This window comes from Oncorhynchus mykiss, chromosome 13 (genome assembly GCF_013265735.2).
Source record: "Oncorhynchus mykiss isolate Arlee chromosome 13, USDA_OmykA_1.1, whole genome shotgun sequence".
In the NCBI taxonomy this organism is placed as follows: Eukaryota; Metazoa; Chordata; class Actinopteri; order Salmoniformes; family Salmonidae; genus Oncorhynchus; species Oncorhynchus mykiss.
This window is the reverse complement of record NC_048577.1, coordinates 4,035,702-4,063,655: the sequence shown is the minus strand read 5'-3', so window position 1 is coordinate 4,063,655 and position 27,954 is coordinate 4,035,702. Positions and strand designations below refer to the sequence as shown.

The window sequence follows — 27,954 nt, the reverse complement described above, 5'->3', positions numbered from 1 at the left end:
GATGTTCACCTGGTGAGGTGTTCTGGGGTCTGGAGGGCTGTTTTCCTGGCTAGTCACCTGGTGAGGTGTTCTGGGGTCTGGAGGTCTGTTTTCCTGACTAGTCACCTGGTGAGGTGTTCTGGGGTCTGGAGGGCTGTTTTCCTGGCTAGTCACCTGGTGAGGTGTTCTGGGGTCTGGAGGTCTGTTTTCCTGACTAGTCACCTGGTGAGGTGTTCTGGGGTCTGGAGGGCTGTTTTCCTCTCTAGTCACCTGGTGAGGTGTTCTGGGGTCTCGAGGGCTGTTTTCCTCTCTAGTCACCTGGTGAGGTGTTCTGGGGTCTGGAGGGCTGTTTTCCTCTCTAGTCACCTGGTGAGGTGTTCTGGGGTCTCGAGGGCTGTTTTCCTCTCTAGTCACCTGGTGAGGTGTTCTGGGGTCTGGAGGTCTGTTTTCCGGGCTAGTCACCTGGTGAAGTGTTCTGGGGTCTGGAGGTCTGTTTTCCTCTGTTTTCCTGACTAGTCACCTGGTGAGGTGTTCTGGGGTCTGGAGGTCTGTTTTAATCTGTTTTCCTGATTAGTCACCTGGTGAGGTGTTCTGGGGTCTGGAGGGCTGTTCTCCCTCTGTTTTCCTGGATGGTCACCTGGTGAGGTGTTCTGGGGTCTGGAGGGCTGTTCTCCCTCTGTTTTCCTGGATGTTCACCTGGTGAGGTGTTCTGGGGTCTGGAGGTCTGTTTTCCTTGATGGTCACCTGGTGAGGTGTTCTGGGGTCTGGATGTCTGTTTTCCTGGCTAGTCACCTGGTGAGGTGTTCTGGGGTCTGGAGGTCTGTTTTCCTGGATGGTCACCTGGTGAGGTGTTCTGGGGTCTGGAGGGCTGTTTTCCTCTCTAGTCACCTGGTGAGGTGTTCTGGGGTCTCGAGGGCTGTTTTCCTCTCTAGTCACCTGGTGAGGTGTTCTGGGGTCTGGAGGGCTGTTTTCCTCTCTAGTCACCTGGTGAGGTGTTCTGGGGTCTCGAGGGCTGTTTTCCTCTCTAGTCACCTGGTGAGGTGTTCTGGGGTCTGGAGGTCTGTTTTCCGGGCTAGTCACCTGGTGAAGTGTTCTGGGGTCTGGAGGTCTGTTTTCCTCTGTTTTCCTGACTAGTCACCTGGTGAGGTGTTCTGGGGTCTGGAGGTCTGTTTTCCTCTGTTTTCCTGGCTAGTCACCTGGTGAGGTGTTCTGGGGTCTGGAGGTCTGTTTTCCTGGCTAGTCACCTGGTGAGATGTTCTAAGGTCTGGAGGTCTGTTTTCCTGGCTAGTCACCTGGTGAGGTGGTCTTGAGGGCTGTTCTCTCTCTGTTTTCCTGGATGTTCACCTGGTGAGGTGGTCTGGAGGTCTGTTTTCCTGGATGGTCACCTGGTGAGGTGTTCTGGGGTCTGGAGGTCTGTTTTCCTGGCTAGTCACCTGGTGAGGTGTTCTGGGGTCTGGAGGGCTGTTTTCCTCTCCAGTCACCTGGTGAGGTGTTCTGGGGTCTCGAGGGCTGTTTTCCTCTCTAGTCACCTGGTGAGGTGTTCTGGGGTCTGGAGGTCTGTTTTCCTGGCTGGGGTCTGGAGGGCAGTTTTCCTGGATGGTCACCTGGTGAGGTGTTCTGTTTTCCTGGAGGGCTGTTTTCCTCTGTTTTCCTGACTAGTCACCTAGTGAGGTGGTCTGTAGGTCTGTTTTCCTGGGTATTCACCTGGTGAGGTGTTCTGGGGTCTGGATGTCTGTTTTCCTCTGTTTTCCTGACTAGTCACCTGGTGAGGTGTTCTGGGTCTGGAGGTCTGTTTTCCTCTCTAGTCACCTGGTGAGGTGTTCTGGGGTCTGGAGGGCTGTTTTCCTGGCTAGTCACCTGGTGAGGTGTTCTGTTTTCCTGGAGGGCTGTTTTCCTCTGTTTTCCTGACTAGTCACCTAGTGAGGTGGTCTGTAGGTCTGTTTTCCTGGGTATTCACCTGGTGAGGTGTTCTGGGGTCTGGAGGGCTGTTCTCCCTCTGTTTTCCTGACTAGTCACCTGGTGAGGTGTTCTGGGTCTGGAGGTCTGTTTTCCTCTCTAGTCACCTGGTGAGGTGTTCTGGGGTCTGGAGGTCTGTTTTCCTGGATGGTCACCTGGTGAGGTGTTCTGGGGTCTGGAGGGCTGTTTTCCTCTCTAGTCACCTGGTGAGGTGTTCCGGGGTCTGGAGGTCTGTTTTCCTGGCTAGTCACCTGGTGAAGTGTTCTGGGGTCTGGAGGTCTGTTTTCCTCTGTTTTCCTGGATGTTCACCTGGTGAGGTGTTCTGGGGTCTGGAGGGCTGTTCTCCCTCTGTTTTCCTGGATGGTCACCTGGTGAGGGGTCTGGAGGGCTGTTTTCCTCTCTAGTCACCTGGTGAGGTGTTCTGGGGTCTGGAGGGCTGTTTTCCTGGCTAGTCACCTGGTGAGGTGTTCTGGGGTCTGGAGGTCTGTTTTCCTGACTAGTCACCTGGTGAGGTGTTCTGGGGTCTGGAGGGCTGTTTTCCTCTCTAGTCACCTGGTGAGGTGTTCTGGGGTCTCGAGGGCTGTTTTCCTCTCTAGTCACCTGGTGAGGTGTTCTGGGGTCTGGAGGGCTGTTTTCCTCTCTAGTCACCTGGTGAGGTGTTCTGGGGTCTGGAGGGCTGTTTTCCTCTCTAGTCACCTGGTGAGGTGTTCTGGGGTCTGGAGGGCTGTTTTCCTGGCTAGTCACCTGGTGAGGTGTTCTGGGGTCTGGAGGTCTGTTTTCCTGACTAGTCACCTGGTGAGGTGTTCTGGGGTCTGGAGGGCTGTTTTCCTCTCTAGTCACCTGGTGAGGTGTTCTGGGGTCTGGAGGTCTGTTCTCCTCTGTTTTCCTGGGTAGTCACCTGGTGAGGTGTTCTGGGGTCTGGAGGGCTGTTCTCCCTCTGTTTTCCTGGATGGTCACCTGGTGAGGTGTTCTGGAGGTCTGTTTTCCTGGGTAGTCACCTGGTGAGTTGTTCTGGGGTCTGGAGGGCTGTTCTCCCTCTGTTTTCCTGACTAGTCACCTGGTGAGGTGTTCTGGGTCTGGAGGTCTGTTTTCCTCTCTAGTCACCTGGTGAGGTGTTCTGGGGTCTGGAGGTCTGTTTTCCTGGATGGTCACCTGGTGAGGTGTTCTGGGGTCTGGAGGGCTGTTTTCCTCTCTAGTCACCTGGTGAGGTGTTCCGGGGTCTGGAGGTCTGTTTTCCTGGCTAGTCACCTGGTGAAGTGTTCTGGGGTCTGGAGGTCTGTTTTCCTCTGTTTTCCTGGATGTTCACCTGGTGAGGTGTTCTGGGGTCTGGAGGGCTGTTCTCCCTCTGTTTTCCTGGATGGTCACCTGGTGAGGTGTTCTGGGGTCTGGAGGGCTGTTTTCCTCTCTAGTCACCTGGTGAGGTGTTCTGGGGTCTGGAGGGCTGTTTTCCTGGCTAGTCACCTGGTGAGGTGTTCTGGGGTCTGGAGGTCTGTTTTCCTGACTAGTCACCTGGTGAGGTGTTCTGGGGTCTGGAGGGCTGTTTTCCTCTCTAGTCACCTGGTGAGGTGTTCTGGGGTCTCGAGGGCTGTTTTCCTCTCTAGTCACCTGGTGAGGTGTTCTGGGGTCTGGAGGGCTGTTTTCCTCTCTAGTCACCTGGTGAGGTGTTCTGGGGTCTCGAGGGCTGTTTTCCTCTCTAGTCACCTGGTGAGGTGTTCTGGGGTCTGGAGGTCTGTTTTCCTGGCTAGTCACCTGGTGAGGTGTTCTGGGGTCTGGAGGTCTGTTTTCCTCTGTTTTCCTGATTAGTCACCTGGTGAGGTGTTCTGGGGTCTGGAGGGCTGTTCTCCCTCTGTTTTCCTGGATGGTCACCTGGTGAGGTGTTCTGGGGTCTGGAGGTCTGTTTTCCTGGCTGGGGTCTGGATGGCTGTTTTCCTGGATGGTCACCTGGTGAGGTATTCTGGGGTCTGGAGGTCTGTTTTCCTGGATGGTCACCTGGTGAGGTGTTCTGGGGTCTGGAGGTCTGTTTTCCTGGATGGTCACATGGTGAGGTGTTCTGGGGTCTGGAGGTCTGTTTTCCTGGCTAGTCACCTGGTGAGGTGTTCTGGGGTCTGGAGGGCTGTTCTCTCTCTGTTTTCCTGGATGGTCACCTGGTGAGGTGTTCTGGGGTCTCGAGGGCTGTTTTCCTCTCTAGTCACCTGGTGAGGTGTTCTCGGGTCTGGAGGTCTGTTTTCCTCTCTAGTCACCTGGTGAGGTGTTCTGGGGTCTGGAGGGATGTTTTCCTGGATGGTCACCTGGTGAGGTGTTCTGGGGTCTGGAGGTCTGTTTTCCTGACTAGTCACCTGGTGAGGTGTTCTGGGGTCTGGAGGGCTGTTTTCCTCTCTAGTCTCCCGGTTAGGTGTTCTGGGGTCTGGATGGCTGTTTTAATTGCCTCTAACTGTCACTCACACTAACCGGTAGTTGTCTTCCAGGCCCAACACCTACCACTCCAGTCTGCAGGTGAGCTGGGACCTCAACACAGGAGTGTGTCACACCGTCGGGGTCGGTGACCTCACTGAGGTCAAGGGTCAGACCAGGTGAGACGATCTCTCTCTCTCTTCATATCTATCGCTCTCCCTCATTTCTTTCTCTCTTCATATCTCTCATATCTCTCTCTCATTTTTTCTTTCTCTTTTCATATCTCCCTCTTCTCTCCCTTCCTGTAGTGGCAGTGTATGGAGTTCGTACAGGAAGTCTTGTGTGAACACAGTGATGAAGTGGCTGGTTCCGGAGAGCAGCTCTCGTTACATCAACCGCATGACCAACGAGGCCCTGCACAAAGGTACACACCTTTATATACACACAGTGGACAAAACATCACCCGCATGACCAACGAGGCCCTGCACAGAGGTACACACACACACACACACACACACACACACACACACACACACACACACACACACAGCGGACAAAACATCAACCGCATGACCAACGAGGCCCTGCACAGAGGTACACACCTTATATACACACAGTGGACAAAACATCAACTCCTAATGTTCAGTTGCACCACCTTTTGCCCTGAGAACAGCTTCGATTTGTGGGGTCATGGACTCAACAAGGTGTTGAAAGTGTTCCACAGGGATGCTGGTCCATGTTGACTCTACAAGGTGTAGAAAGTGTTCCACAGGGATGCTGGTCCATGTTGACTCTACAAGGTGTTGAAAGTGTTCCACAGGGATGCTGGCCCATGTTGACTCCAACGCTTTCCACAGTTGTGTCAAGTTGGTTGGATGTTCTTTGGGTGGTGGACCATTCTTGATGCACACGGGAAACTGTAGCGTGAAAAACCCAGCAGCGTTGCAGTTCATGACACAAACCGGTGCGCCCACTACCATACCCACTACCATTCCCACTACCATACCCACTACCATTCCCCCTACCGTACCCCCTACCGTCCCCCCTACCGTCCCCCCTACTGTACCCCCTACCGTCCCCCCTACTGTACCCCCTACCGTCCCCCCTACTGTACCCCCTACCGTCCCACTACCATACCCCATACCCACTACTATACCCCCTACTGTACCATCTACCATACCCCATACCCACTACCATACCCCCTACCGTACCCCCTACCATACCCACTACCATACCCACTACCATACCCCATATCCACTACCGTACCCCCTACCATACCCCATATCCACTACCGTACCCCCTACCATACCCACTACCATACCCCATATCCACTACCGTACCCCCTACCATACCCCATATCCACTACCGTACCCCCTACCATACCCCATATCCACTACCGTACCCCCTACCATACCCACTACCATACCCCATACCCACTACCATACCCCATACCCACTACCATACCCACTACCATATCCCATACCCCCTACCAGATGCTTTTGGAAGTGGTGGTGGAGGACCAATAGGAGCCTCTCTTTCCTCCGGTCTAAAAAACTATATCCAAATGCCCCAGGGCAGTGATTGGGGACATTGCCCTGTGTAGGGTGCCGTCTTTCCGATGGGACATCTGTGGTCACTAAAGATCCCATGGCACTTATCGTAAGAGTAGGGGTGTTAACCCCGGTGTCCTGGCTAAAATCCCAATCTGGCCCTCATACCATCACAGTCACCTAATCATCTACAGTTGGCTAATTCATCCACCCTCCTCTCCCCTGTAACTATTCCCCAGGTTGTTGTGGTAAATGATAACGTGTTCTCAGTCAACTTACCTGGTAAAATGAAACACACACTTTATGTAAATGAATTCTTCAAATCTGTTTATTTTTCTGTTTGTCCCCCTCTCTTCTGTCCAGGTTCCTCTCTACAGGTGTTGGCTGACAGCGACCGGAGTACCTGGATCATACTATGAGGGACAACAGAGGGGTGTCCTGACACCAGAGGCTCGGACTGTCACACACACACACCCACCGACACACACCCATCCACACACCGACACACACCCATCCACATACCGACACACACCCATCCACACACCGACACACACTCATCCACACACCCATCCACACATACAGCAAGCCTGTTTAGCTGCTACAGTAACAGTCATAGGATCCCTCTCAAATGGCACCCTATTCCCTCCTATTCCACCCTATTCCCTCCTATTCCCTCCTATTCCATCCTATTCCATCCTATTCCACCCTATTCCCCCCTATTCCCTCCTATTCCCTCCTATTCCATCCTATTCCACCCTATTCCCTCCTATTCCCTCCTATTCCCTCCTATTCCATCCTATTCCCTCCTATTCCACCCTATTCCCTCCTATTCCACCCTATTCCCTCCTATTCCCTCCTATTCCACCCTATTCCCTCCTATTCCCTCCTATTCCCTCCTATTCCATCCTATTCCCTCCTATTCCATCCTATTCCCTCCTATTCCATCCTATTCCACCCTATTCCCTCCTATTCCACCCTATTCCATCCTATTCCCTCCTATTCCCTCCTATTCCACCCTATTCCCTCCTATTCCCTCCTATTCCCTCCTATTCCACCCTATTCCCTCCTATTCCCTCCTATTCCCTCCTATTCCACCCTATTCCCTCCTATTCCACCCTATTCCCTCCTATTCCACCCTATTCCCTCCTATTCCCTCCTATTCCCTCCTATTCCACCCTATTCCCTCCTATTCCACCCTATTCCCTCCTATTCCCTCCTATTCCCTCCTATTCCACCCTATTCCCTCCTATTCCACCCTATTCCCTCCTATTCCACCCTATTCCCTCCTATTCCACCCTATTCCCTCCTATTCCCTCCTATTCCCTCCTATTCCACCCTATTCCACCCTATTCCCTCCTATTCCCTCCTATTCCACCCTATTCCCTCCTATTCCACCCTATTCCATCCTATTCCCTCCTATTCCATCCTATTCCCTCCTCCACATGTGGTGCACTACGTTTCCATTATGCCTGTGGTGAGAAGTGGTGCTCTAAATAGGACCTTCAGACTCCACTCTGGACCTGGAAACCAGTTCCCCTCTAATCAGGGACTGATTTAGACCTGGGACACCAGTTCCACTGTTCCCCTCTAATCAGGGACTGATTTAGACCTGGGACACCAGTTCCACTGTTCCCCTCTAATCAGGGACTGATTTAGACCTGGGACACCAGTTCCACTGTTCCCCTCTAATCAGGGACTGATTTAGACCTGGGACACCAGTTCCACTGTTCCCCTCTAATCAGGGACTGATTTAGACCTGGGACACCAGTTCCACTGTTCCCCTCTAATCAGGGACTGATTTAGACCTGGGACACCAGTTCCACTGTTCCCCTCTAATCAGGGACTGATTTAGACCTGGAAACCAGTTCCACTGTTCCCCTCTAATCAGGGACTGATTTAGACCTGGGACACCAGTTCCACTGTTCCCCTCTAATCAGGGACTGATTTAGACCTGGAAACCAGTTCCACTGTTCCCCTCTAATCAGGGACTGATTTAGACCTGGGACACCAGTTCCACTGTTCCCCTCTAATCAGGGACTGATTTAGACCTGGGACACCAGTTCCACTGTTCCCCTCTAATCAGGGACTGATTTAGACCTGGGACACGAGTTCCACTGTTCCCCTCTAATCAGGGACTAATTTAGACCTGGGACACCAGGTGTGTGTGCAATTAATGATCAGGTAGACCAGAAAGCAGGCTCCGGACCTCGTAGGGTCAGAGTTGAAAACCCCTGATTTAGGGAATAGGGTGCCATGTTGTCATGACTCAGTTGTCGCCAACTTGAATCTGTGCACCTGCCTCTCTGTGTGTGTGTGTGTGTCTCTGTGTGTGTGTGTGTGTGTGTGTGTGTGTGTGTGTGTGTGATGTTGTAGGATGGAAGAAACGAGGCATTGTGTTTTCCACATCTTCTGTTTTTGTTTGATGATATAATGTACCATAATGTGGACCCATGGACCCAGAGCTGGACTGAACAAATAGGATTTTACTGTGGGTTTTTAGTTTGGTTTGTTCAATGTCATTTTCTGTTTTATGACTGTGTGTGAGAGCGAGGAGTTGTGTGGTCCTCATGCCTCTGATTCTGCTGCTGTTCTTGGAACCTAAAGGTCACTCCTCTAAACCAGCTTTGTCCAGTTCGATCTGGTTTGATGCAGGTCTGTCTGACTGCAACAGGGCCTACACATGAACCGGAACCAATCCTGTTATTTGTCGCTCTGGAGGGACTGACGTTCCCCCTAGGTACAGATCTAGGATCAGCTTCCCATCCCCCAATCCTAACCTTAACCATTAGTGGGGGGAAATGTTAAACTGACCGCAGATCAGTGTCTAAGGGCAACTTCACCATCATGTCTCTTATTTTACCGTTGACAGATTTCTTCTTGGTTGAGTCCAAAATGGCTCCCTATGTAGTGCACTACGTTTTGTCCAGAGCCTCATAAGCTCTCATAGGGCTTTGGTCAAAAGTAGTGCACTACATAGGGAATAGGGTGTCAGTTCAGATTGTCCCCTTTATAAATGTATTTGTATGTGATGGAGTTGACTTTCCCAGATTTACTGCCTAGTCCTTCATCCCAGGAAAGTTACAACCCTAGATGGAGCAGAGGCTTATGGGATATGGAGTTTAAGCAAGCCTGTCATTATCTGGCTGTATTTTAAGACTGGACGGAGAGAGCATGGTTCACTTGATTATTTTTTGATAAAAATAAATTGAAAGATTCACCTTGCGTGTTGCCGTTTCCTGTGTGTGTGTGTGTGTGTGAAGGAGAAACACAAAGTTACGTTTTAAGAGAATGAAGAGGGGAAACACTGGTAAAGTATTTAATGGCTAAAGGTGGGCTGGTATCACGTCTTTATATGGCAACGACTGAGTACTGAAACTACAAACTCTAGTCACAGCGATTCAATACAAAGGTCTACAAAACATATACTAGATATCTTGTGATTGTACAATAGTAATACAGTAGCTAAATACTCTGGATAGTACATCAAAATATGCTACACATACTGTTGAAATAAGGCCATAATGGTTCAATAAATATGATAGTCACTAAAGTAACATCTATTTCAAATACACACATTCACTGATCTGTTCTGACTTTTTGCTGATTCTACGAGCTGGCAGTTAAGGTTGCCATGGATACAACGTTGCATGTGCTCTCGCTGTGACTTCTGACCAATCACAGATTAGAGATGTTTCTGTGAAGGTCTGTATCCTGCTGGTGGGATATGACTTTACTGTTGTGTATGGATGCCATGACGATGGAGGGACAAATGAATGGGATGGAAACAGGATGCATTATGGCTGCCCTCTCTCTTATGACACTACATATGCCTGCTATAACTCATAATACATTACCAAAGAGTGAGGAACAAATGGCAGATTGCACAGGTTTAGAAACACTTTATTAATCAGATCTAATTAAAAACACAGGTTGTCTTCGAAATGGCACCCTATTCCCTATATAGTACACTACTTTAGACCATGGTCAATAGGGCTCAGGTCCAAAAAAGTGCACTATACAGGGAGCCATTTGGGATTCAACCACCAGCGCTGTCTCACTCTACAAGGCACAGGTCATCTCTTAGTTGGCCAAATAATAAAAATACACTAAAACGTACCTTTCTGAATGCTGCCCTGTATGGAACTACACCCCCCATCAGGACACCACTGTTAGAGCGTCTGACTGATCAATTCAATCCAAGACCCCTTCAGTCTCAGTTCACGGAGGGCTATTAACATATTCATACTTAGAATCTTTGATGAGCCGTCCACTAAATGGTGCCCTGTTGAAGTACCGATAGGATGCCGTTTGGGACACACCAAGTGGTTGTCTAAGAGGTCAGTGAACATCATCAGGACTGAAGACCGACAGCTGTTTCAACTCTACACCTGGCTCGAGCAAACGCAGTAAATCTCTCTCTATGGCAGTCAGGACAGTGGGTGGGTAAGGTGAGGACAGAGAAGGTTGTAGCCATGCAGGTTGACTGACTCACACAGAACCAATCAAATGTTTGGACACGCCTACTCATTCCAGGGTTTTTCTTTATTTATACTATTTTCTACATTGTAGAATAATAATGAAGACAAAGCTGTCATCAAGGCAAAGGGTGGCAACTTTGAAGAATCTCAAATATATATATTTTGGGTTAGTACATGATTCCATACGTGTTATTTCATAGTTTGATGTCTTCACTATTATTATACAATGTAGAAAATAGTACAAATAAAGAAAAACCCTGGAATGAGTGTGTCCAAACTTTTGACTGGGACATACAGGTCTGGATTCAGTCAGAGGTACGTTGTAGACCTCTGTTGACAGGGACATATAGGTCTGGATTCAGTCAGAGGTACGTTGTAGACCTCTGTTGACAGGGACATATAGGTCTGGATTCAGTCAGAGGTACGTTGTTGACCTCTGTTGACAGGGACATATAGGTCTGGATTCAGTCAGAGGTACGTTGTTGACCTCTGTTGACAGGGACATATAGGAAGGGATTCAGTCAGAGGTACACTGTTGACCTCTGTTGACAGGGACATATAGGTCTGGATTCAGTCAGAGGTACGTTGTTGACCTCTGTTGACAGGGACATATAGGAAGGGATTCAGTCAGAGGTACGTTGTTGACCTCTGTTGACAGGGACATATAGGTCTGGATTCAGTCAGAGGTACGTCGTAGACCTCTGTTGACAGGGACATATAGGAAGGGATTCAGTCAGAGGTACGTTGTAGACCTCTGACAGGGACATATAGGTCTGGATTCAGTCAGAGGTACGTTGTAGACCTCTGTTGACAGGGACATATAGGTCTGGATTCAGTCAGAGGTACGTTGTAGACCTCTGTTGACAGGGACATATAGGTCTGGATTCAGTCAGAGGTACGTTGTTGACCTCTGTTGACAGGGACATATAGGTCTGGATTCAGTCAGAGGTACGTTGTAGACCTCTGACAGGGACATATAGGAAGGGATTCAGTCAGAGGTACGTTGTAGACCTCTGTTGACAGGGACATATAGGAAGGGATTCAGTCAGAGGTACGTTGTAGACTGTTGACAGTGCCCCATTTAAAGGCAGTGTTCCTCAGCGTGTTCACGGTAAATGTTGCATATGTCGGCTCAGTCAGAGGTACGTTGTAGACCTCTGTTGACAGTGCCCCATTTAAAGGCAGTGTTCCTCAGCGTGCTCACGGTAAATGTTGCATGTCGGCTCAGTCAGAGGTACGTTGTAGACCTCTGTTGACAGTGCCCCATTTAAAGGCAGTGTTCCTCAGCGTGTTCACGGTAAATGTTGCATGTCGGCTCAGTCAGAGGTACGTTGTAGACCTCTGTTGACAGTGCCCCATTTAAAGGCAGTGTTCCTCAGCGTGTTCACGGTAAATGTTGCATGTCGGCTCAGTCAGAGGTACGTTGTAGACCTCTGTTGACAGTGCCCCATTTAAAGGCAGTGTTCCTCAGCGTGTTCACGGTAAATGTTGCATGTCAGTTCAGTCAGATATTACCTTTAAATGTTCAGGGTGCTACAACACACCTCAGATTGAATCTCAGCCACGGTATTCCTACAAGACTGTTTCTGCATCCAACAACAAGTTGCCAAACTAGTGGTAATGTTAATTAGTGGGATAAATTGGTAAAATCTGGAACAGACTGTTACCCTGTCTAGTGAAGAGGTTACCCGTCTTATGTCACAATGAAGAGGTTACCGTCCCTTATGTCACAATGAAGGACCAGTGTGTCTAGTGAAGAGGTCACAGTCTCTTATGTCACAATGAAGGACCAGTGTGTCTAGTGAAGAGGTCACAGTCTCTGATGTCACAATGAAGGTGATGAGGAACCATGATAACTAAAAGAGATGAAAAGGTAAGCTGTGAAACCTCTCCTTCGCTTACACACACACACACACACACACACAGAGAGAGAGAGATCAAGGTGCAGACAGACAGGGTGTGTGAGGTTGCAGGAACAGATAAGGAACTTAATGGCATTGGGATCACAAACGGGCTCATAGCAAACTATTATTAAGGCAAAGGATGAGTGTGTTGTTGAGTGTGTGTGTGTTGTTGAGGGTGTGTGTGTGTGTGTTGGGTGTGTGTGAGTCACTCTGTGTGTGTGGTATTGAACAGTCCCCGGGGGTCAGTCCTGGCTAGCTTGATGGGCGGCTCCAGTGACTCCTCCCCCTCTCCCAGACCAGCGGCGTTAGACGGCACGGTCATCTCTACCCCCTCTTCATCACTCTCCTCCTCATCCTCTTCCTCATCTGAGACACACACACACACACACACACACACAGAGATATATTAACCGTTTACAGGTTTATTGCGGCCACATTATTAGAGATGTGGAAGATGTGAAGGGTTGTAGGGTGAGACATTACCTTTATCAGGGTCCTGACAGTTCAGACTCCTGCCCACACTGGCAAACTGAGAGAGAGAGACGATCAGCAGTGCATCGTGTGTGTCGGTATGTGTGTTTATGTGTGTGTGTGTGTGTGTACCTCTCCCATGACAGCGATGGGTGTCTCTCCTTTAGCCTGGGCCACTCTGTGTTCTACCAGGTATGTGTGTATGTGTGTGTGTGTGTGTGTGTGTGTGTGTGTGTGTGTGTGTGTGTGTGTGTGTGTGTGTGTGTGTGTGTGTGTGTGTGTGTGTGTGTGTGTGTGTGTGTGTGTGTGTGTGTGTGTGTGTGTGTGTGTGTGTGTGTGTGTGTGTGTGTACCTCTCCCATGACAGCGATGGGTGTCTCTCCTTTAGCCTGGGCCACTCTGTGTTCTACCAGGTGTGTGTGTGTGTGTGTGTGTGTGTGTGTGTGTGTGTGTGTGTGTGTGTGTGTGTACCTCTCCCATGACAGCGATGGGTGTCTCTCCTTTAGCCTGGGCCACTCTGTGTTCTACCAGGTGTGTGTGTGTGTGTGTGTGTGTGTGTGTGTGTGTGTGTGTGTGTGTGTGTGTGTACCTCTCCCATGACAGCGATGGGTGTCTCTCCTTTAGCCTGGGCCACTCTGTGTTCTACCAGGTAGTACATGTACTCATCATACAGCAGTCTGATCAGGTGGAAGGATCCGAAGCTGGCAGCACTACGCAGAGTCAGGTCTCTAATCACCATGGAACTGGGGGGGTAGAGAGAGACAGGTCTCTAATCACCATGAAACTGGAGGGGTAGAGAGAGACAGGTCTCTAATCACCATGGAACAGGAGGGGTAGAGAGAGACAGGTCTCTAATCACCATGGAACTGGGGGGGTAGAGAGAGACAGGTCTCTAATCACCATGAAACTGGAGGGGTAGAGAGAGACAGGTCTCTAATCACCATGGAACAGGAGGGGTAGAGAGAGACAGGTCTCTAATCACCATGGAACTGGGGGGGTAGAGAGAGACAGGTCTCTAATCACCATGGAACAGGAGGGGTAGAGAGAGACAGGTCTCTAATCACCATGGAACTGGGGGGGTAGAGAGTCAGGTCTCTAATCACCATGGAACTGGGGGGGTAGAGAGAGACAGGTCTCTAATCACCATGGAACTGGGGGGGTAAGAGAGAGACAGGTCTCTAATCACCATGAAACTGGAGGGGCAGAGAGAGACAGTTCTCTAATCACCATGGAACGGGGGGGGGGGGGGGTAGAGAGACAGGTCTCTAATCACCATGGAACTGGGGGGGTAGAGAGAGACAGGTCTCTAATAACCATGGAACTGGGGGGGTAGAGAGAGACAGGTCTCTAATCACCATGGAACTGGGAGGTGTAGAGAGAGACAGGTCTCTAATCACCATGGAAATGGGGGGGGGGGGTAGAGAGACAGGTCGCTAATCACCATGGAACTGGGGGGGTAGAGAGAAACAGGTCTCTAATCACAATGGAACTGGGGGGGTAGAGAGAGACAGGTCTCTAATCACCATGGAACTGAGGGGGTAGAGAGAGACAGGTCTCTAATCGCCATGGAACTGGGGGGTAGAGAGAAACAGGTCTCTAATCACAATGGAACTGGGGGGGTAGAGAGAGACAGGTCTCTAATCACCATGGAACTGAGGGGGTAGAGAGAGACAGGTCTCTAATCACCATGGAACTGGGGGGGGTAGAGAGAGACAGGGAGGGGGGAGGGCAGAGAGAGTCAGGTCTCTAATCACCATGGAACTGGGGGGGTAGAGAGAGACAGGTCTCTAATCACCATGGAAATGGGGGGGTAGAGAGAGACAGGTCTCTAATCACCATGGAACTGGGGGGGTAGAGAGAGACAGGTCTCTAATCACCATGGAACTGGGGGGGTAGAGAGAGACAGGTCTCTAATCACCATGGAAATGGGGGGGTAGAGAGAGACAGGTCTCTAATCACCATGGAACTGGGGGGGTAGAGAGAGACAGGTCTCTAATCACCATGGAACTGGGGGGGTAGAGAGAGACAGGTCTCTAATCACCATGGAACTGGGGGGGGTAGAGAGAGACAGGTCTCTAATCACCATGGAACTGGGGGGGTAGAGAGAGACAGGTCTCTAATCACCATGGAACTGGGGGGGGGGGGGTACAGAGAGACAGGTCTCTAATCACCATGGAACTGGGGGGGTAGAGAGAGACAGGTCTCTAATCACCATGGAACTGGGGGGGGTAGAGAGAGACAGGGAGGGGGAGGGCAGAGTCAGGTCTCTAATCACCATGGAACTGGGGGGGTAGAGAGAGACAGGGAGGGGGAGGGCAGAGTCAGGTCTCTAATCACCATGGAACTGGGGGGGGTAGAGAGAGACAGGTCTCTAATCACCATGGAACTGGGGGGGTAGAGAGAGTCAGGTCTCTAATCACCATGGAACTGGGAGGGGTACAGAGAGACAGGTCTCTAATCACCATGGAACTGGGGGGGTAGAGAGAGACAGGTCTCTAATCACCATGGAACTGGGGGGGTAGAGAGAGACAGGTCTCTAATCACCATGGAACTGGGGGGGTAGAGAGAGACAGGTCTCTAATCACCATGGAACTGGGGGGGTAGAGAGAGTCAGGTCTCTAATCACCATGGAACTGGGGGGGGGGTACAGAGAGACAGGTCTCTAATCACCATGGAACTGGGGGGGTAGAGAGAGTCAGGTCTCTAATCACCATGGAACTGGGGGGGTAGAGAGAGACAGGGAGGGGGAGGGCAGAGTCAGGTCTCTAATCACCATGGAACTGGGGGGGTAGAGAGAGACAGGAAGGGGGAGGGGAGAGTCAGGTCTCTAATCACCATGGAACTGGGGGGGGGGGGGGGTAGAGAGAGACAGGTCTCTAATCACCATGGAACTGGGGGGGTAGAGAGAGACAGGTCTCTAATCACCATGGAACTGGGGGGGTAGAGAGAGACAGGTCTCTAATCACCATGGAACTGGGGGGGGTAGAGAGACAGGTCTCTAATCACCATGGAACTGGGGGGGGTACAGAGAGACAGGTCTCTAATCACCATGGAACTGGGGGGGTAGAGAGAGACAGGTCTCTAATCACCATGGAACTGGGGGGGGGGGGGTAGTGAGAGACAGGGAGGGGGGGGGGATAAGAAGAGGAGGGGAAACATTCAAATCAAAGAGCCTTTGATGCTCACTTTCTCTTCTCTCACCTGTAGAAGCTCCACCGCAGCAGGAAGAGCTTGGCAGCCTGAGGGAAGGCTGCTGGGCTGTGTGGGTAGGGCTTTAGGACCTGGGAGACCACGCCGTCCAGCCAGGCAGCCCACTGCTCCAGAGAGTTATGTTGTTGTAACGTCTGCTTGAAGTCCTGCTCCAACCTCTGGATCACACCATCCTCACAACCACACACCCACGACGCCTGTTCCTACAGGGGGGAGAGAGAGACAGGAGTATAGGATCACACCATCCTCACAACCACACACCCACGACGCCTGTTCCTACAGGGGGAGAGAGAGACAGGAGTATAGGATCACACCATCCTCACAACCACACACCCACGACGCCTGTTCCTACAGGGGGAGAGAGAGACAGGAGTATAGGGGGGAGAGAGAGAGAGAGACAGGATTATAGGTTGGAGAGAGAGAGACAGAATTATAGGTTGGAGAGAGAGAGAGAGAGAGACAGAATTATAGGTTGGAGAGAGAGAGAGAGAGACAGAATTATAGGGTGGAGAGAGAGGTAGTGGTTAGAAGGTATCCAGACAGAGAGAGGTAGTGGTTAGAAGGTATCCAGACAGAGAGAGAGAGGTAGTGGTTAGAAGGTATCCAGACAGAGAGAGGTAGTGGTTAGAAGGTATCCAGACAGAGAGAGAGAGGTAGTGGTTAGAATGTATCCAGACAGAGAGAGAGAGGTAGTGGTTAGAAGGTATCCAGACAGAGAGAGGTAGTGGTTAGAAGGTATCCAGACAGAGAGAGAGAGGTAGTGGTTAGAATGTATCCAGACAGAGAGAGAGAGGTAGTGGTTAGAAGGTATCCAGACAGAGAGAGAGAGGTAGTGGTTAGAAGGTATCCAGACAGAGAGAGAGAGGTAGTGGTTAGAAGGTATCCAGACAGAGAGAGAGAGGTAGTGGTTAGAATGTATCCAGACAGAGAGAGAGAGGTAGTGGTTAGAAGGTATCCAGACAGAGAGAGAGAGGTAGTGGTTAGAAGGTATCCAGACAGAGAGAGAGAGGTAGTGGTTAGAAGGTATCCAGACAGAGAGAGGTAGTGGTTAGAAGGTATCCAGACAGAGAGAGAGAGGTAGTGGTTAGAATGTATCCAGACAGAGAGAGAGAGGTAGTGGTTAGAAGGTATCCAGACAGAGAGAGAGAGGTAGTGGTTAGAAGGTATCCAGACAGAGAGAGAGAGGTAGTGGTTAGAAGGTATCCAGACAGAGAGAGAGAGGTAGTGGTTAGAAGGTATCCAGACAGAGAGAGAGAGGTAGTGGTTAGAATGTATCCAGACAGAGAGAGAGAGGTAGTGGTTAGAAGGTATCCAGACAGAGAGAGAGAGGTAGTGGTTAGAAGGTATCCAGACAGAGAGAGAGAGGTAGTGGTTAGAAGGTATCCAGACAGAGAGAGAGAGGTAGTGGTTAGAATGTATCCAGACAGAGAGAGAGAGGTAGTGGTTAGAATGTATCCAGACAGAGAGAGAGAGGTAGTGGTTAGAAGGTATCCAGACAGAGAGAGAGAGGTAGTGGTTAGAAGGTATCCAGACAGAGAGAGAGAGGTAGTGGTTAGAATGTATCCAGACAGAGAGAGAGAGGTAGTGGTTAGAAGGTATCCAGACAGAGAGAGAGAGGTAGTGGTTAGAAGGTATCCAGACAGAGAGAGAGAGGTAGTGGTTAGAATGTATCCAGACAGAGAGAGAGAGGTAGTGGTTAGAAGGTATCCAGACAGAGAGAGAGAGGTAGTGGTTAGAAGGTATCCAGACAGAGAGAGAGAGGTAGTGGTTAGAAGGTATCCAGACAGAGAGAGAGAGGTAGTGGTTAGAAGGTATCCAGACAGAGAGAGAGAGGTAGTGGTTAGAATGTATCCAGACAGAGAGAGAGAGGTAGTGGTTAGAAGGTATCCAGACAGAGAGAGAGAGGTAGTGGTTAGAAGGTATCCAGACAGAGAGAGAGAGGTAGTGGTTAGAATGTATCCAGACAGAGAGAGAGAGGTAGTGGTTAGAAGGTATCCAGACAGAGAGAGAGAGGTAGTGGTTAGAAGGTATCCAGACAGAGAGAGAGAGGTAGTGGTTAGAAGGTATCCAGACAGAGAGAGAGAGGTAGTGGTTAGAAGGTATCCAGACAGAGAGAGAGAGGTAGTGGTTAGAAGGTATCCAGACAGAGAGAGAGAGGTAGTGGTTAGAAGGTATCCAGACAGAGAGAGGTAGTGGTTAGAAGGTATCCAGACAGAGAGAGAGAGGTAGTGGTTAGAAGGTATCCAGACAGAGAGAGAGAGGTAGTGGTTAGAATGTATCCAGACAGAGAGAGAGAGGTAGTGGTTAGAAGGTATCCAGACAGAGAGAGAGAGGTAGTGGTTAGAAGGTATCCAGACAGAGAGAGAGAGGTAGTGGTTAGAAGGTATCCAGACAGAGAGAGAGAGGTAGTGGTTAGAAGGTATCCAGACAGAGAGAGAGAGGTAGTGGTTAGAAGGTATCCAGACAGAGAGAGAGAGGTAGTGGTTAGAATGTATCCAGACAGAGAGAGAGAGGTAGTGGTTAGAAGGTATCCAGACAGAGAGAGAGAGGTAGTGGTTAGAAGGTATCCAGACAGAGAGAGAGAGGTAGTGGTTAGAAGGTATCCAGACAGAGAGAGAGAGGTAGTGGTTAGAAGGTATCCAGACAGACGTACCTGCACGTTAGTGAAGTCAACTCTGTTGAGGTCACTCAGCATCTGATTGATCTGGGCGGTGTTCTGGAGGACGGCCCTGGCTGCCTGGGCCAGGTGGTTTAGACTGGTGTAGCGACGCAGCGTCTGGGCAAACGCCCCCGCACACATCACCTGGAGGGGAAGAGAGGGAGACGGAGGGGAGGAGAGGGAGACGGGAGAGAGGAGGAGAGGAGGGGGAGACGGGGAGAGGGAGAGGGAATGTAGTTTTGTGGAAGAGTATTTGTATTGTGTGTGTGTGTGTGTGTGTGTGTGTGTGTGTGTGTGTGTGTGTGTGTGTGTGTGTGTGTGTGTGTGTGTGTGTGTGTGTGTGTGCGTGCGTGAGAGATCACACCTTCATGCGGACCATCTCCTCTGGTATGTTCATCATGGCGCTTGTCAGCCAGCTCTCTAGACTCTTGGCAAAGTTACGGATAGCTTGAGTTAAGGCACCTGACAGAGAGACAGAGAGATGGGGAGGGAGATGATTAGAGATGAGAGAGAAAAGTAGCTAGTCATATGTTTTAGATGTCATGTTGTGTAGCTCTAATGGCATGTTGTGTAGCTCTAATGGCATGTTGTGTAGCTCTAATGGCATGTTGTGTAGCTCTAATGGCATGTTGTGTAGCTCTAACGGCATGTTGGGCAGCTCTGTCATGTTATGTAGCTCTAATGTCAAGTTATGTGGCTCTAATGTCATGTTGTGCAGCTCTAACGGCATGTTGTGTAGCTCTAACGGCATGTTGTGTAGCTCTAACGGCATGTTGTGTAGCTCTAACGGCATGTTGGGCAGCTCTGTCATGTTATGTAGCTCTAATGTCAAGTTATGTGGCTCTAATGTCATGTTGTGCAGCTCTGTCATGTTTTGTAGCTATAATGTCAAGTTATGTGGCTCTAATGGCATGTTGTGTAGCTCTAATGGCATGTTGTGTAGCTCTAATGGCATGTTGTGTAGCTCTGATGGCATGTTGTGTAGCTCTGATGGCATGTTGTGTAGCTCTGATGGCATATTGTGTAGCTCTAATGGCATGTTATGTAGCTCTAATGTCAAGTTATGTAGCTCTAATGTCATGTTGTGCAGCTCTGTCATGTTATGTAGCCATAATGCCAAGTTATGTGTCCCTAATGGCATGTATGTAGCTCTAATGTCATGTTGTGTAGATCTAATGGCATGTAGACCTAATGTCATGTTGTGTAGCTCTAATGTCATGTTGTGTAGCTCTAATGTCATGTTGTGTAGACCTAACGTCATGTTGTGTAGACCTAACGTCATGTTGTGTAGATCTAATGGCATGTAGACCTAACGTCATGTTGTGTAGATCTAATGTCATGTGTCATAACTCACTGGGGATGGGTCGTAATACGTCAGGGATGAGGATCTCCACCAGGGTCTGGTACAGTGTGTTGTCACAGTCTCTGGTCCAGTGAACAACTGGCTGGTACTTACACAGCACCACCAGGTACCACTTAGGTAGACGCTCCTCTGACTCACCATGACTGGAGGCAGGCACACACACACACACACACACACACACACACACACACACACACACACACACACGTTGTTAGATTGTGTGTGTTGTAATGTGTGACATGTAGAACGTGTGTGTGTTTCACTCACACGCCGAGTGTGTCTGCGTCGATGCTCTCGCTGAACCTCCAGAAGGTTTTCCACAGCGTCTCCACCAGAGTGAACTGCAGGTTCACCATCACATCCAGAATGGCCTGCACAGACATGACATAGCTCTACGTAAGAATGATAAAACACTACATTTGTCTGACATTACACTACATTAGACTGACATCACACCTGTAGACTTACATAGCACTACGTAAGAATGATAAAACACTACATTTGTCTGACATAGAAAGTCATAACATGACATTTGACCCACATAACTGGACATAGACCTACATTGACAAAGCACTACATTAGACAGAGATAGCAATACATTAGGCTGACAAAGCACTACATTAGACAGAGATAGCAATACATTAGACAGAGATAGCAATACATTAGACAGAGATAGCACTACATTAGACAGAGATAGCAATACATTAGACAGAGATAGCAATACATTAGACAGAGATAGCAATACATTAGACAGAGATAGCAATACATTAGACAGAGATAGCAATACATTAGACAGAGATAGCAATACATTAGACAGAGATAGCAATACATTAGACAGAGATAGCAATACATTAGACAGAGATAGCAATACATTAGACAGAGATAGCAATACATTAGACAGAGATAGCAATACATTAGACAGAGATAGCAATACATTAGGCTGACAAAGCACTACATTAGACAGAGATAGCAATACATTAGACTGACAAAGTACTACATTAGACAGAGATAACAATACATAAGACAGACATAGCACTACATTAGACAGAGATAGCAAAACATTAGACAGAGATAGCAATACATTAGACAGAGATAGCAATACATTAGACAGAGATAGCAATACATTAGACAGAGATAGCAATACATTAGGCAGACAAAGCACTACATTAGGCTGACAAAGCACTACATTAGACAGAGATAGCAATACATTAGACTGACAAAGTACTACATTAGACAGAGATAACAATACATAAGACAGACAAAGCACTACATTAGACAGAGATAGCAATACATTAGACAGAGATAGCAATACATTAGGCTGAGATAGCACTACATTAGACAGAGATAGCACTACATTAGGCTGAGATAGCACTACATAAGACAGACAAAGCACTACATTAGACAGAGATAGCACTACATAAGACAGACAAAGCACTACATTAGACAGAGATAGCACTACATTAGACAGAGATAGCACTACATTAGGCTGAGATAGCACTACATTAGACAGAGATAGCAATACATTAGACAGAGATAGCACTACATAAGACAGACAAAGCACTACATTAGACAGAGATAGCACTACATAAGACAGACAAAGCACTACATTAGACAGAGATAGCAATACATTAGACAGAGATAGCACTACATTAGACAGAGATAGCAATACATTAGACAGAGATAGCACTACATTAGACAGAGATAGCAATACATTAGACAGAGATAGCACTACATTAGACAGAGATAGCACTACATTAGACAGAGATAGCAATACATTAGGCTGATATAAACACCACACAAGATTGTCATACATTTTCATTACACTACAATAGACTAACACACCGTTTCCCAACCCTGGTCCTGGAACTAAATCACCTGATTCTACATCTCAACTCATCATCGTTATCGCTAGTGGAATCAAGACAGACATAGCCCTACATAATAGGCACAACACTTCATAAGACTGCCACAAGACTGCCACAAGCCAGCAGTGCGTAGTGGACTGTTTACCTCACAGTGTTCCCTGTAGAGCTGTTGGAAGGCAGCGATGTGTTCTGGAACGATCCCATCAGGAAGAGGTCTGTCCTGCAGATCCAACTCTGGGAACTCAGGCAGCGCCCGCGACGCGTCTGGACAACAACAACGGTTACATTGCTGTGTTATTATGTGTGGAATTACATGTCGATGATTTACAATGTGTTGATCTGTGTGCTTCACATTGCTTTAGTATGTTTACTAGCATTATGCCATTATTTACATACGGAGACATTCTTGTTACTACGTGTGTGTGTGTGTGTGTGTGTGTGTGTGGGTTGCACATTTCGGTAAATTTTCTGCCGACTAGCCGACCCTCGTTAACCGGTCGACAAACGGTTGAACAGTAAAATGACCAACAGGAGATACTACACATACAAAGACCTGTTAATGGAAACACGCAACACTAGCAGGCCTGTCATCGTCCAGTCAAAAGGCTCTCGCCTCTAATTGGACAACTCCTGTAATGAAGCAGATCAGAAAACACCTTTCTAAACAGAGCACCTGATCCCAGCCGTTCCATATGTGTTAGGAACTAGGAGGAGAAATCTAATAGCAACTAGGATGATAATACGACTAGGATGGGATGATAATACGACTAGGAAGGGGAGGATAATACGACTAGGATGGGATGATAATACGACTAGGATGGGATGATAATACGACTAGGAAGGGGAGGATAATACGACTAGGATGGGATGATAACACGACTAGGATGGGATGATAATACGACTAGGATGGTGGCTTTGACTTCTGGGCAACAGAAGAAAGTTGGTGTGAAAATCAATAGAACAGGAGAGACATGCTGGTTAACGGCATCAGGGAGTCTTTATTAAATAATTGCCTCCACGTTCCTATAGATTCATTTTGACAAGGCTACTTTGAAGTAAGGCAAGACATGCCTCTGTTTGAAGTAAAGTCAAAGGTTTCAAACAATTCTGGTGCAAAGTGGTGTGTGACTTGCTGACAGCCTGCCTGCGTTGACTAAAACCCAGCGCGTTACCCCCCAGCGCGTTACACCCCAGCACGTTACACCCCAGCACGTCTCACCCCAGCGCGTTACACCCCAGCGCGTTACACCCCAGCACGTTACACCCCAGCACGTCTCACCCCAGCATGTTACACCCCAGCGCGTTACACCCCAGCGCGTTACACCCCAGCGCGTTACACCCCAGCGCGTTACACCCCAGCGCGTTACACCCCAGCGCGTTACACCCCAGCGCGTTACACCCCAGCACGTCTCACCCCAGCACGTTACACCCCAGCGCGTCACACCCCAGCGCGTCACACCCCAGCGCGTTACACCCCAGCGCGTTACACCCCAGCACGTTACACCCCAGCGCGTCACACCCCAGCGCGTCACACCCCAGCGCGTTACACCCCAGCACGTCACACCCCAGCACGTCACACCCCAGCACGTCACCCCCCAGCACGTTACCCCCCAGCACGTTACCCCCCAGCACGTTACACTCCAGTACCATCTTTTAGACAGCTCTCGAGCTGTCTGACAGATGATAGGCTATTCCGCTCCTCTGTGTGTGTGTGTGTGTGTGTTTGTGTGTGTGTACCTAGTCCCTGTCCACTCACCCAGGAACTGCTGGTATTGTTGCACTTGAGCTGAGATGTCACTGAGCCCCGCCCCCTGCTGCTGCCCCGCCCCCAGAGACATCCCATTGGACATGCCCTCCACCTTCAGAACCGGCTTTACCCTATTGGACAGAACAGCTGTCAAAAGAGAGCGAGAGACAGGAAGAGAGAGCGAGAGAGAGACAGCAAGAGAGAGAGACAGGAAGAGAGAGAGAGAGAGAGGAAGAGAGAGAGAGAGAGACAGGAAGAGAGAGAGAGAGAGAGAGAGACAGGAAGAGACAGAGAGACAGGAAGAGACAGAGAGACAAGAAGAGAGAGAGAGAGAGACAGGAAGAGACAGAGAGACAGGAAAAGACAGAGACAGGAAGAGACAGAGAGACAGGAAGAGACAGAGAGACAGGAAGAGAGAGAGACAGGAAGAGAGAGAGAGAGAGACAGGAAGAGACAGAGAGACAGGGAGACAGGAAGAGACAGAGAGACAGGAAGAGACAGAGAGACAGGAAGAGACAGAGAGACAAGAAGAGACAGAGAGACAAGAAGAGAGAGACAGGAAGAGAGAGAGACAGGAAGAGACAGAGAGACAAGAAGAGAGAGAGAGACAGGAAGAGAGAGAGAGACAGGAAGAGAGAGACAAGAAGAGACAGAGAGACTGAGACAGGAAGAGAGAGACAGGAAGAGACAGGAAGAGACAGAGAGACAGGAAGAGACAGAGAGACAGGAAGAGAGAGACACCCCCCTACCTGTTTTTCTGAGAGAAGGGCTGCTGTCTCAAGGCGAGGTGCTGGTGGTCGTCTATCAGACGGAGCAGAGAGGAGGTGGCCTTGATACGAAGACCATAGTAGTGGTACTTGGAGTTCCCTCTGAGACACAGGGGCATCTGATCATTACATGACATTACAGGAGCTGCCTCTGCCACTAGGGAACAGGTGTGTTATATACAGCTGAAGTCGGACGTTTACATACACTTAGGTTGGAGTCATTCAAACACTTTTTTCAACCACTCCACAAATGTCTAAAAATGTTATTTCCCCTTTATTTAACCAGGGAGGCCAGTTGAGAACAAGTTCTCATTTACAACTGTGACCTGGCCAAGATAAAGCAAAGCAGTGTGACTCAAACAACAGAGTTACACTTGGAATAAACAAACATACAGTCAATAATACAGTAGAACAAAAAGACAGTCTATATACAGTGTGTGCAAATGGCGTGAGGAAGTAAGGCAATAAATAGGCCACAGTAGCGAAGAAATTATAATTATAATAATATCAGATTAACACTGGAGTGATGGATGAGTAGATGATGTGTAAGTAGAGATACTGGTGTGCAAAAGAGCAGAAAAGTAAATAAAAACAATATGGGGATGAGGTAGGTAGATTGAGGTGGGCTATTTACAGATGGACTATGTACAGCTTTGACAGCTTTGAACAGGTTGACTGTTAACAAACTATAGTTTTGGCAAGTCGGTTAGGACATCTACTTTGTGCATGACACAAGTCATTTTTCCAGCAATTGTTTACAGACAGATTATTTCACTTATAATTCACTGTATTACAATTCCAGTGGGTCAGAAGTTTACAAACACGAAGTTGACTATGCCTTGAAACAGCTTGGAAAATTCCAGAAAATGATGTCATGGCTTTAGAAGCCTCTGATAGGCTAAATGACATCATTTGAGTCAATTGGAGGTGTACCTGTGGATGTATTTCAAGACCTACCTTCAAACTCAGTGCCTCTTTGCTTGACATCATGGGAAATCAAAGACCATCAAGACCTCAGAAAAAAAATTGTAGACCTCCACAAGTCTGGTTCATCCTTGGGAGCAATTTCCAAATGCCTGAAGGTACCACGTTCATCTGTACAAACAATAGTACGCAGGTATAAACACTATGGGACCACGCAGCCATCATACCGCCCAGGAAGGAGACGCGTTCTGTCTCCTAGAGATGAACGTACTTTGGTGCGAAAAGTGCAAATCAATCCCAGAACAACAGTAAAGGACCTTGTGAAGATGATGGAGGAAACAGGTACAAAAGTATCTATATCCACAATAAAACAAGTCCTATATCGACATAACCTGAAAGGCCGCTCAGCAAGGAAGAAGCCACTGCTCCAAAACCACCATAAAAAAGCCAGACTACAGTTTGCAACAGCACATGGGGACAAAGATCGTACTTTTTGGAGAAATGTCCTCTGGTCTGATGAAACAAAAATAGAACTGTTTGGCCATAATGACCATCCTTATGTTTGGAGTTAAAAAAGGGGGAGGCTTTCAAGCCGAAGAACACCATCCCAACCGTGAAGCACGGGGGTGGCAGCATCATGTAGTGGGGGTGCTTTGCTGCAGGAGGAACTGGTGCACTTCACAAAATAGATGACATCATGAGGTTGCAAAATTATGTGGATATATTGAAGCAACATCTCAAGAAATCAGTCAGGAAGTTAAAACTTGGTCGCAAATGGGTCTTCCAAATGGACAATAACCCCAAGCATACTTCCAAAGTTGTGGCAAAATGGCTAAAGGACAACAAAGTCAAGGTATTGGAGTGGCCATCACAAAGCCCTGACCTCAATCCTATAGAGTATTTGTGGGCAGAACTGAAAAAGCGTGTGCAATCAAGGAGGTCTACAAACCTGACTCAGTTACACCAGCTCTGTCAGGAGGAATGGGCCAAAACGTTTGGCCCAAGTTAAACCATTTAAAGGCAATGCTACCAAGTACTAATGCTACCAAGTACTAATGCTACCAAGTACTAATGCTACCAAGTACTAATGCTACCAAGTACTAATGCTACCAAGTAAACTTCTGACCCACTGGGAATATGATGAAAGAAATCAAATCTGAAATAAATAATTCTCTCTACTATTATTCTGACAATTCACATTCTTAAAATAAAGTGGTGATCCTAACTGTCCTAAAACAGGGAATTTTTACTCGGATTAAATGTCAGGAATTGTGAAAAACTGAGTTTAAATGTATTTTGCTAAGGTGTATGTAAACGTCCGACTTCAACTGTAGGCGCGTGTGTTATATAGTGTTATATAGTGTGTATAGTGTACATACCGTGTGTTATATAGATGTGTGTACAGTGTACATACCGTGTGTTATATAGATGTGTGTATAGTGTACATACCGTGTGTTATATAGATGTGTGTATAGTGTACATACCGTGTGTTATATAGATGTGTGTACAGTGTACATACCGTGTGTTATGTAGATGTGTGTATAGTGTACATACCGTGTGTTATATAGATGTGTGTATAGTGTACATACCGTGTGTTATATAGATGTGTGTATATCTACAGTGTACATACCGTGTGTTATATAGTGTATAGTGTACATACCGTGTGCTATATACAGTGCCTTGCGAAAGTATTCGGCCCCCTTGAACTTTGCGACCTTTTGCCACATTTCAGGCTTCAAACATAAAGATATAAAACTGTATTTTTTTGTGAAGAATCAACAACAAGTGGGACACAATCATGAAGTGGAACGACATTTATTGGATATTTCAAACTTTTTTAACAAATCAAAAACTGAAAAATTGGGCGTGCAAAATTATTCAGCCCCCTTAAGTTAATACTTTGTAGCGCCACCTTTTGCTGCGATTACAGCTGTAAGTCGCTTGGGGTATGTCTCTATCAGTTTTGCACATCGAGAGACTGACATTTTTTCCCATTCCTCCTTGCAAAACAGCTTGAGCTCAGTTAGGTTGGATGGAGAGCATTTGTGAACAGCAGTTTTCAGTTCTTTCCACAGATTCTCGATTGGATTCAGGTCTGGACTTTGACTTGGCCATTCTAACACCTGGATATGTTTATTTTTGAACCATTTCATTGTAGATTTTGCTTTATGTTTTGGATCATTGTCTTGTTGGAAGACAATCATTTTTTGCACGCCCAATTTTTCAGTTTTTGATTTGTTAAAAAAGTTTGAAATATCCAATAAATGTCGTTCCACTTCATGATTGTGTCCCACTTGTTGTTGATTCTTCACAAAAAAATACAGTTTTATTTCTTATGTTTGAAGCCTGAAATGTGGCAAAAGGTCGCAAAGTTCAAGGGGGCCGAATACTTTCGCAAGGCACTGTAGATGTGTATATAGTGTACATACTGTGTGTTATATAGATATGTGTATAGTGTACATACCGTGTGTTATATAGATGTGTGTATAGTGTACATACCGTGTGTTATATAGATGTGTGTATAGTGTACATACCGTGTGTTATATAGATGTGTGTATAGTGTACATACCGTGTGCCCAGGCGTCTGGTCCTCAGCCCCATGAAGACAGATCTGATGAGTTTGCCGAAGGAGGCAGCGTTGACAGGTTCTAGCTTGTGATCCTGACAGTGTAAGAGGTAGTGGCAGTAGAG

General features: G+C 48.1%; 2 protein-coding genes across 7 annotated transcripts in view; one reads left to right on the top strand and one right to left on the bottom strand.

Annotated features, from left to right (window-relative positions):
* LOC110487221 (DDB1- and CUL4-associated factor 15) overlaps positions 1–6,623 on the top strand; it is a 41,681-nt gene extending 35,058 nt beyond the window's left edge. For all 3 annotated transcript variants that reach the window (XM_036939887.1, XM_036939885.1, XM_036939886.1), the window contains 3 exons: positions 4,401–4,505; positions 4,635–4,750; positions 6,240–6,623. In XM_036939887.1, the coding sequence (XP_036795782.1) occupies positions 4,401–4,505; positions 4,635–4,750; positions 6,240–6,295 (277 nt within the window). In that variant the 3' untranslated portion in view covers positions 6,296–6,623. The remainder of the gene's footprint in view (positions 1–4,400; positions 4,506–4,634; positions 4,751–6,239) is intronic.
* Positions 6,624–9,179: 2,556 nt separating this feature from the next.
* LOC110514884 (MHC class II regulatory factor RFX1) overlaps positions 9,180–27,954 on the bottom strand; it is a 29,805-nt gene continuing 11,030 nt past the window's right edge. The window contains exons 6-19 of one of the 4 annotated variants that reach the window (XM_036939878.1): positions 27,833–27,954; positions 24,322–24,441; positions 23,582–23,703; positions 21,971–22,089; positions 20,228–20,331; positions 19,952–20,103; positions 18,962–19,059; positions 18,592–18,741; positions 15,930–16,141; positions 13,318–13,471; positions 12,742–12,787; positions 11,510–12,624; positions 11,054–11,365; positions 9,180–10,682 (exon numbers count right to left, since the gene is read on the bottom strand). The exon at positions 27,833–27,954 is cut by the window's right edge and continues 60 nt beyond it. In XM_036939878.1, coding sequence (XP_036795773.1) covers positions 12,464–12,624; positions 12,742–12,787; positions 13,318–13,471; positions 15,930–16,141; positions 18,592–18,741; positions 18,962–19,059; positions 19,952–20,103; positions 20,228–20,331; positions 21,971–22,089; positions 23,582–23,703; positions 24,322–24,441; positions 27,833–27,954 — 1,560 coding nt within the window. In that variant the 3' untranslated portion in view covers positions 9,180–10,682; positions 11,054–11,365; positions 11,510–12,463. Of the gene's footprint in view, positions 11,366–11,509; positions 12,625–12,741; positions 12,788–13,317; positions 13,472–15,929; positions 16,142–18,591; positions 18,742–18,961; positions 19,060–19,951; positions 20,104–20,227; positions 20,332–21,970; positions 22,090–23,581; positions 23,704–24,321; positions 24,442–27,832 lie in introns of all 4 variants that reach the window. The other 3 variants (XM_036939877.1, XM_036939875.1, XM_036939876.1) reach the window with 3 other exon arrangements.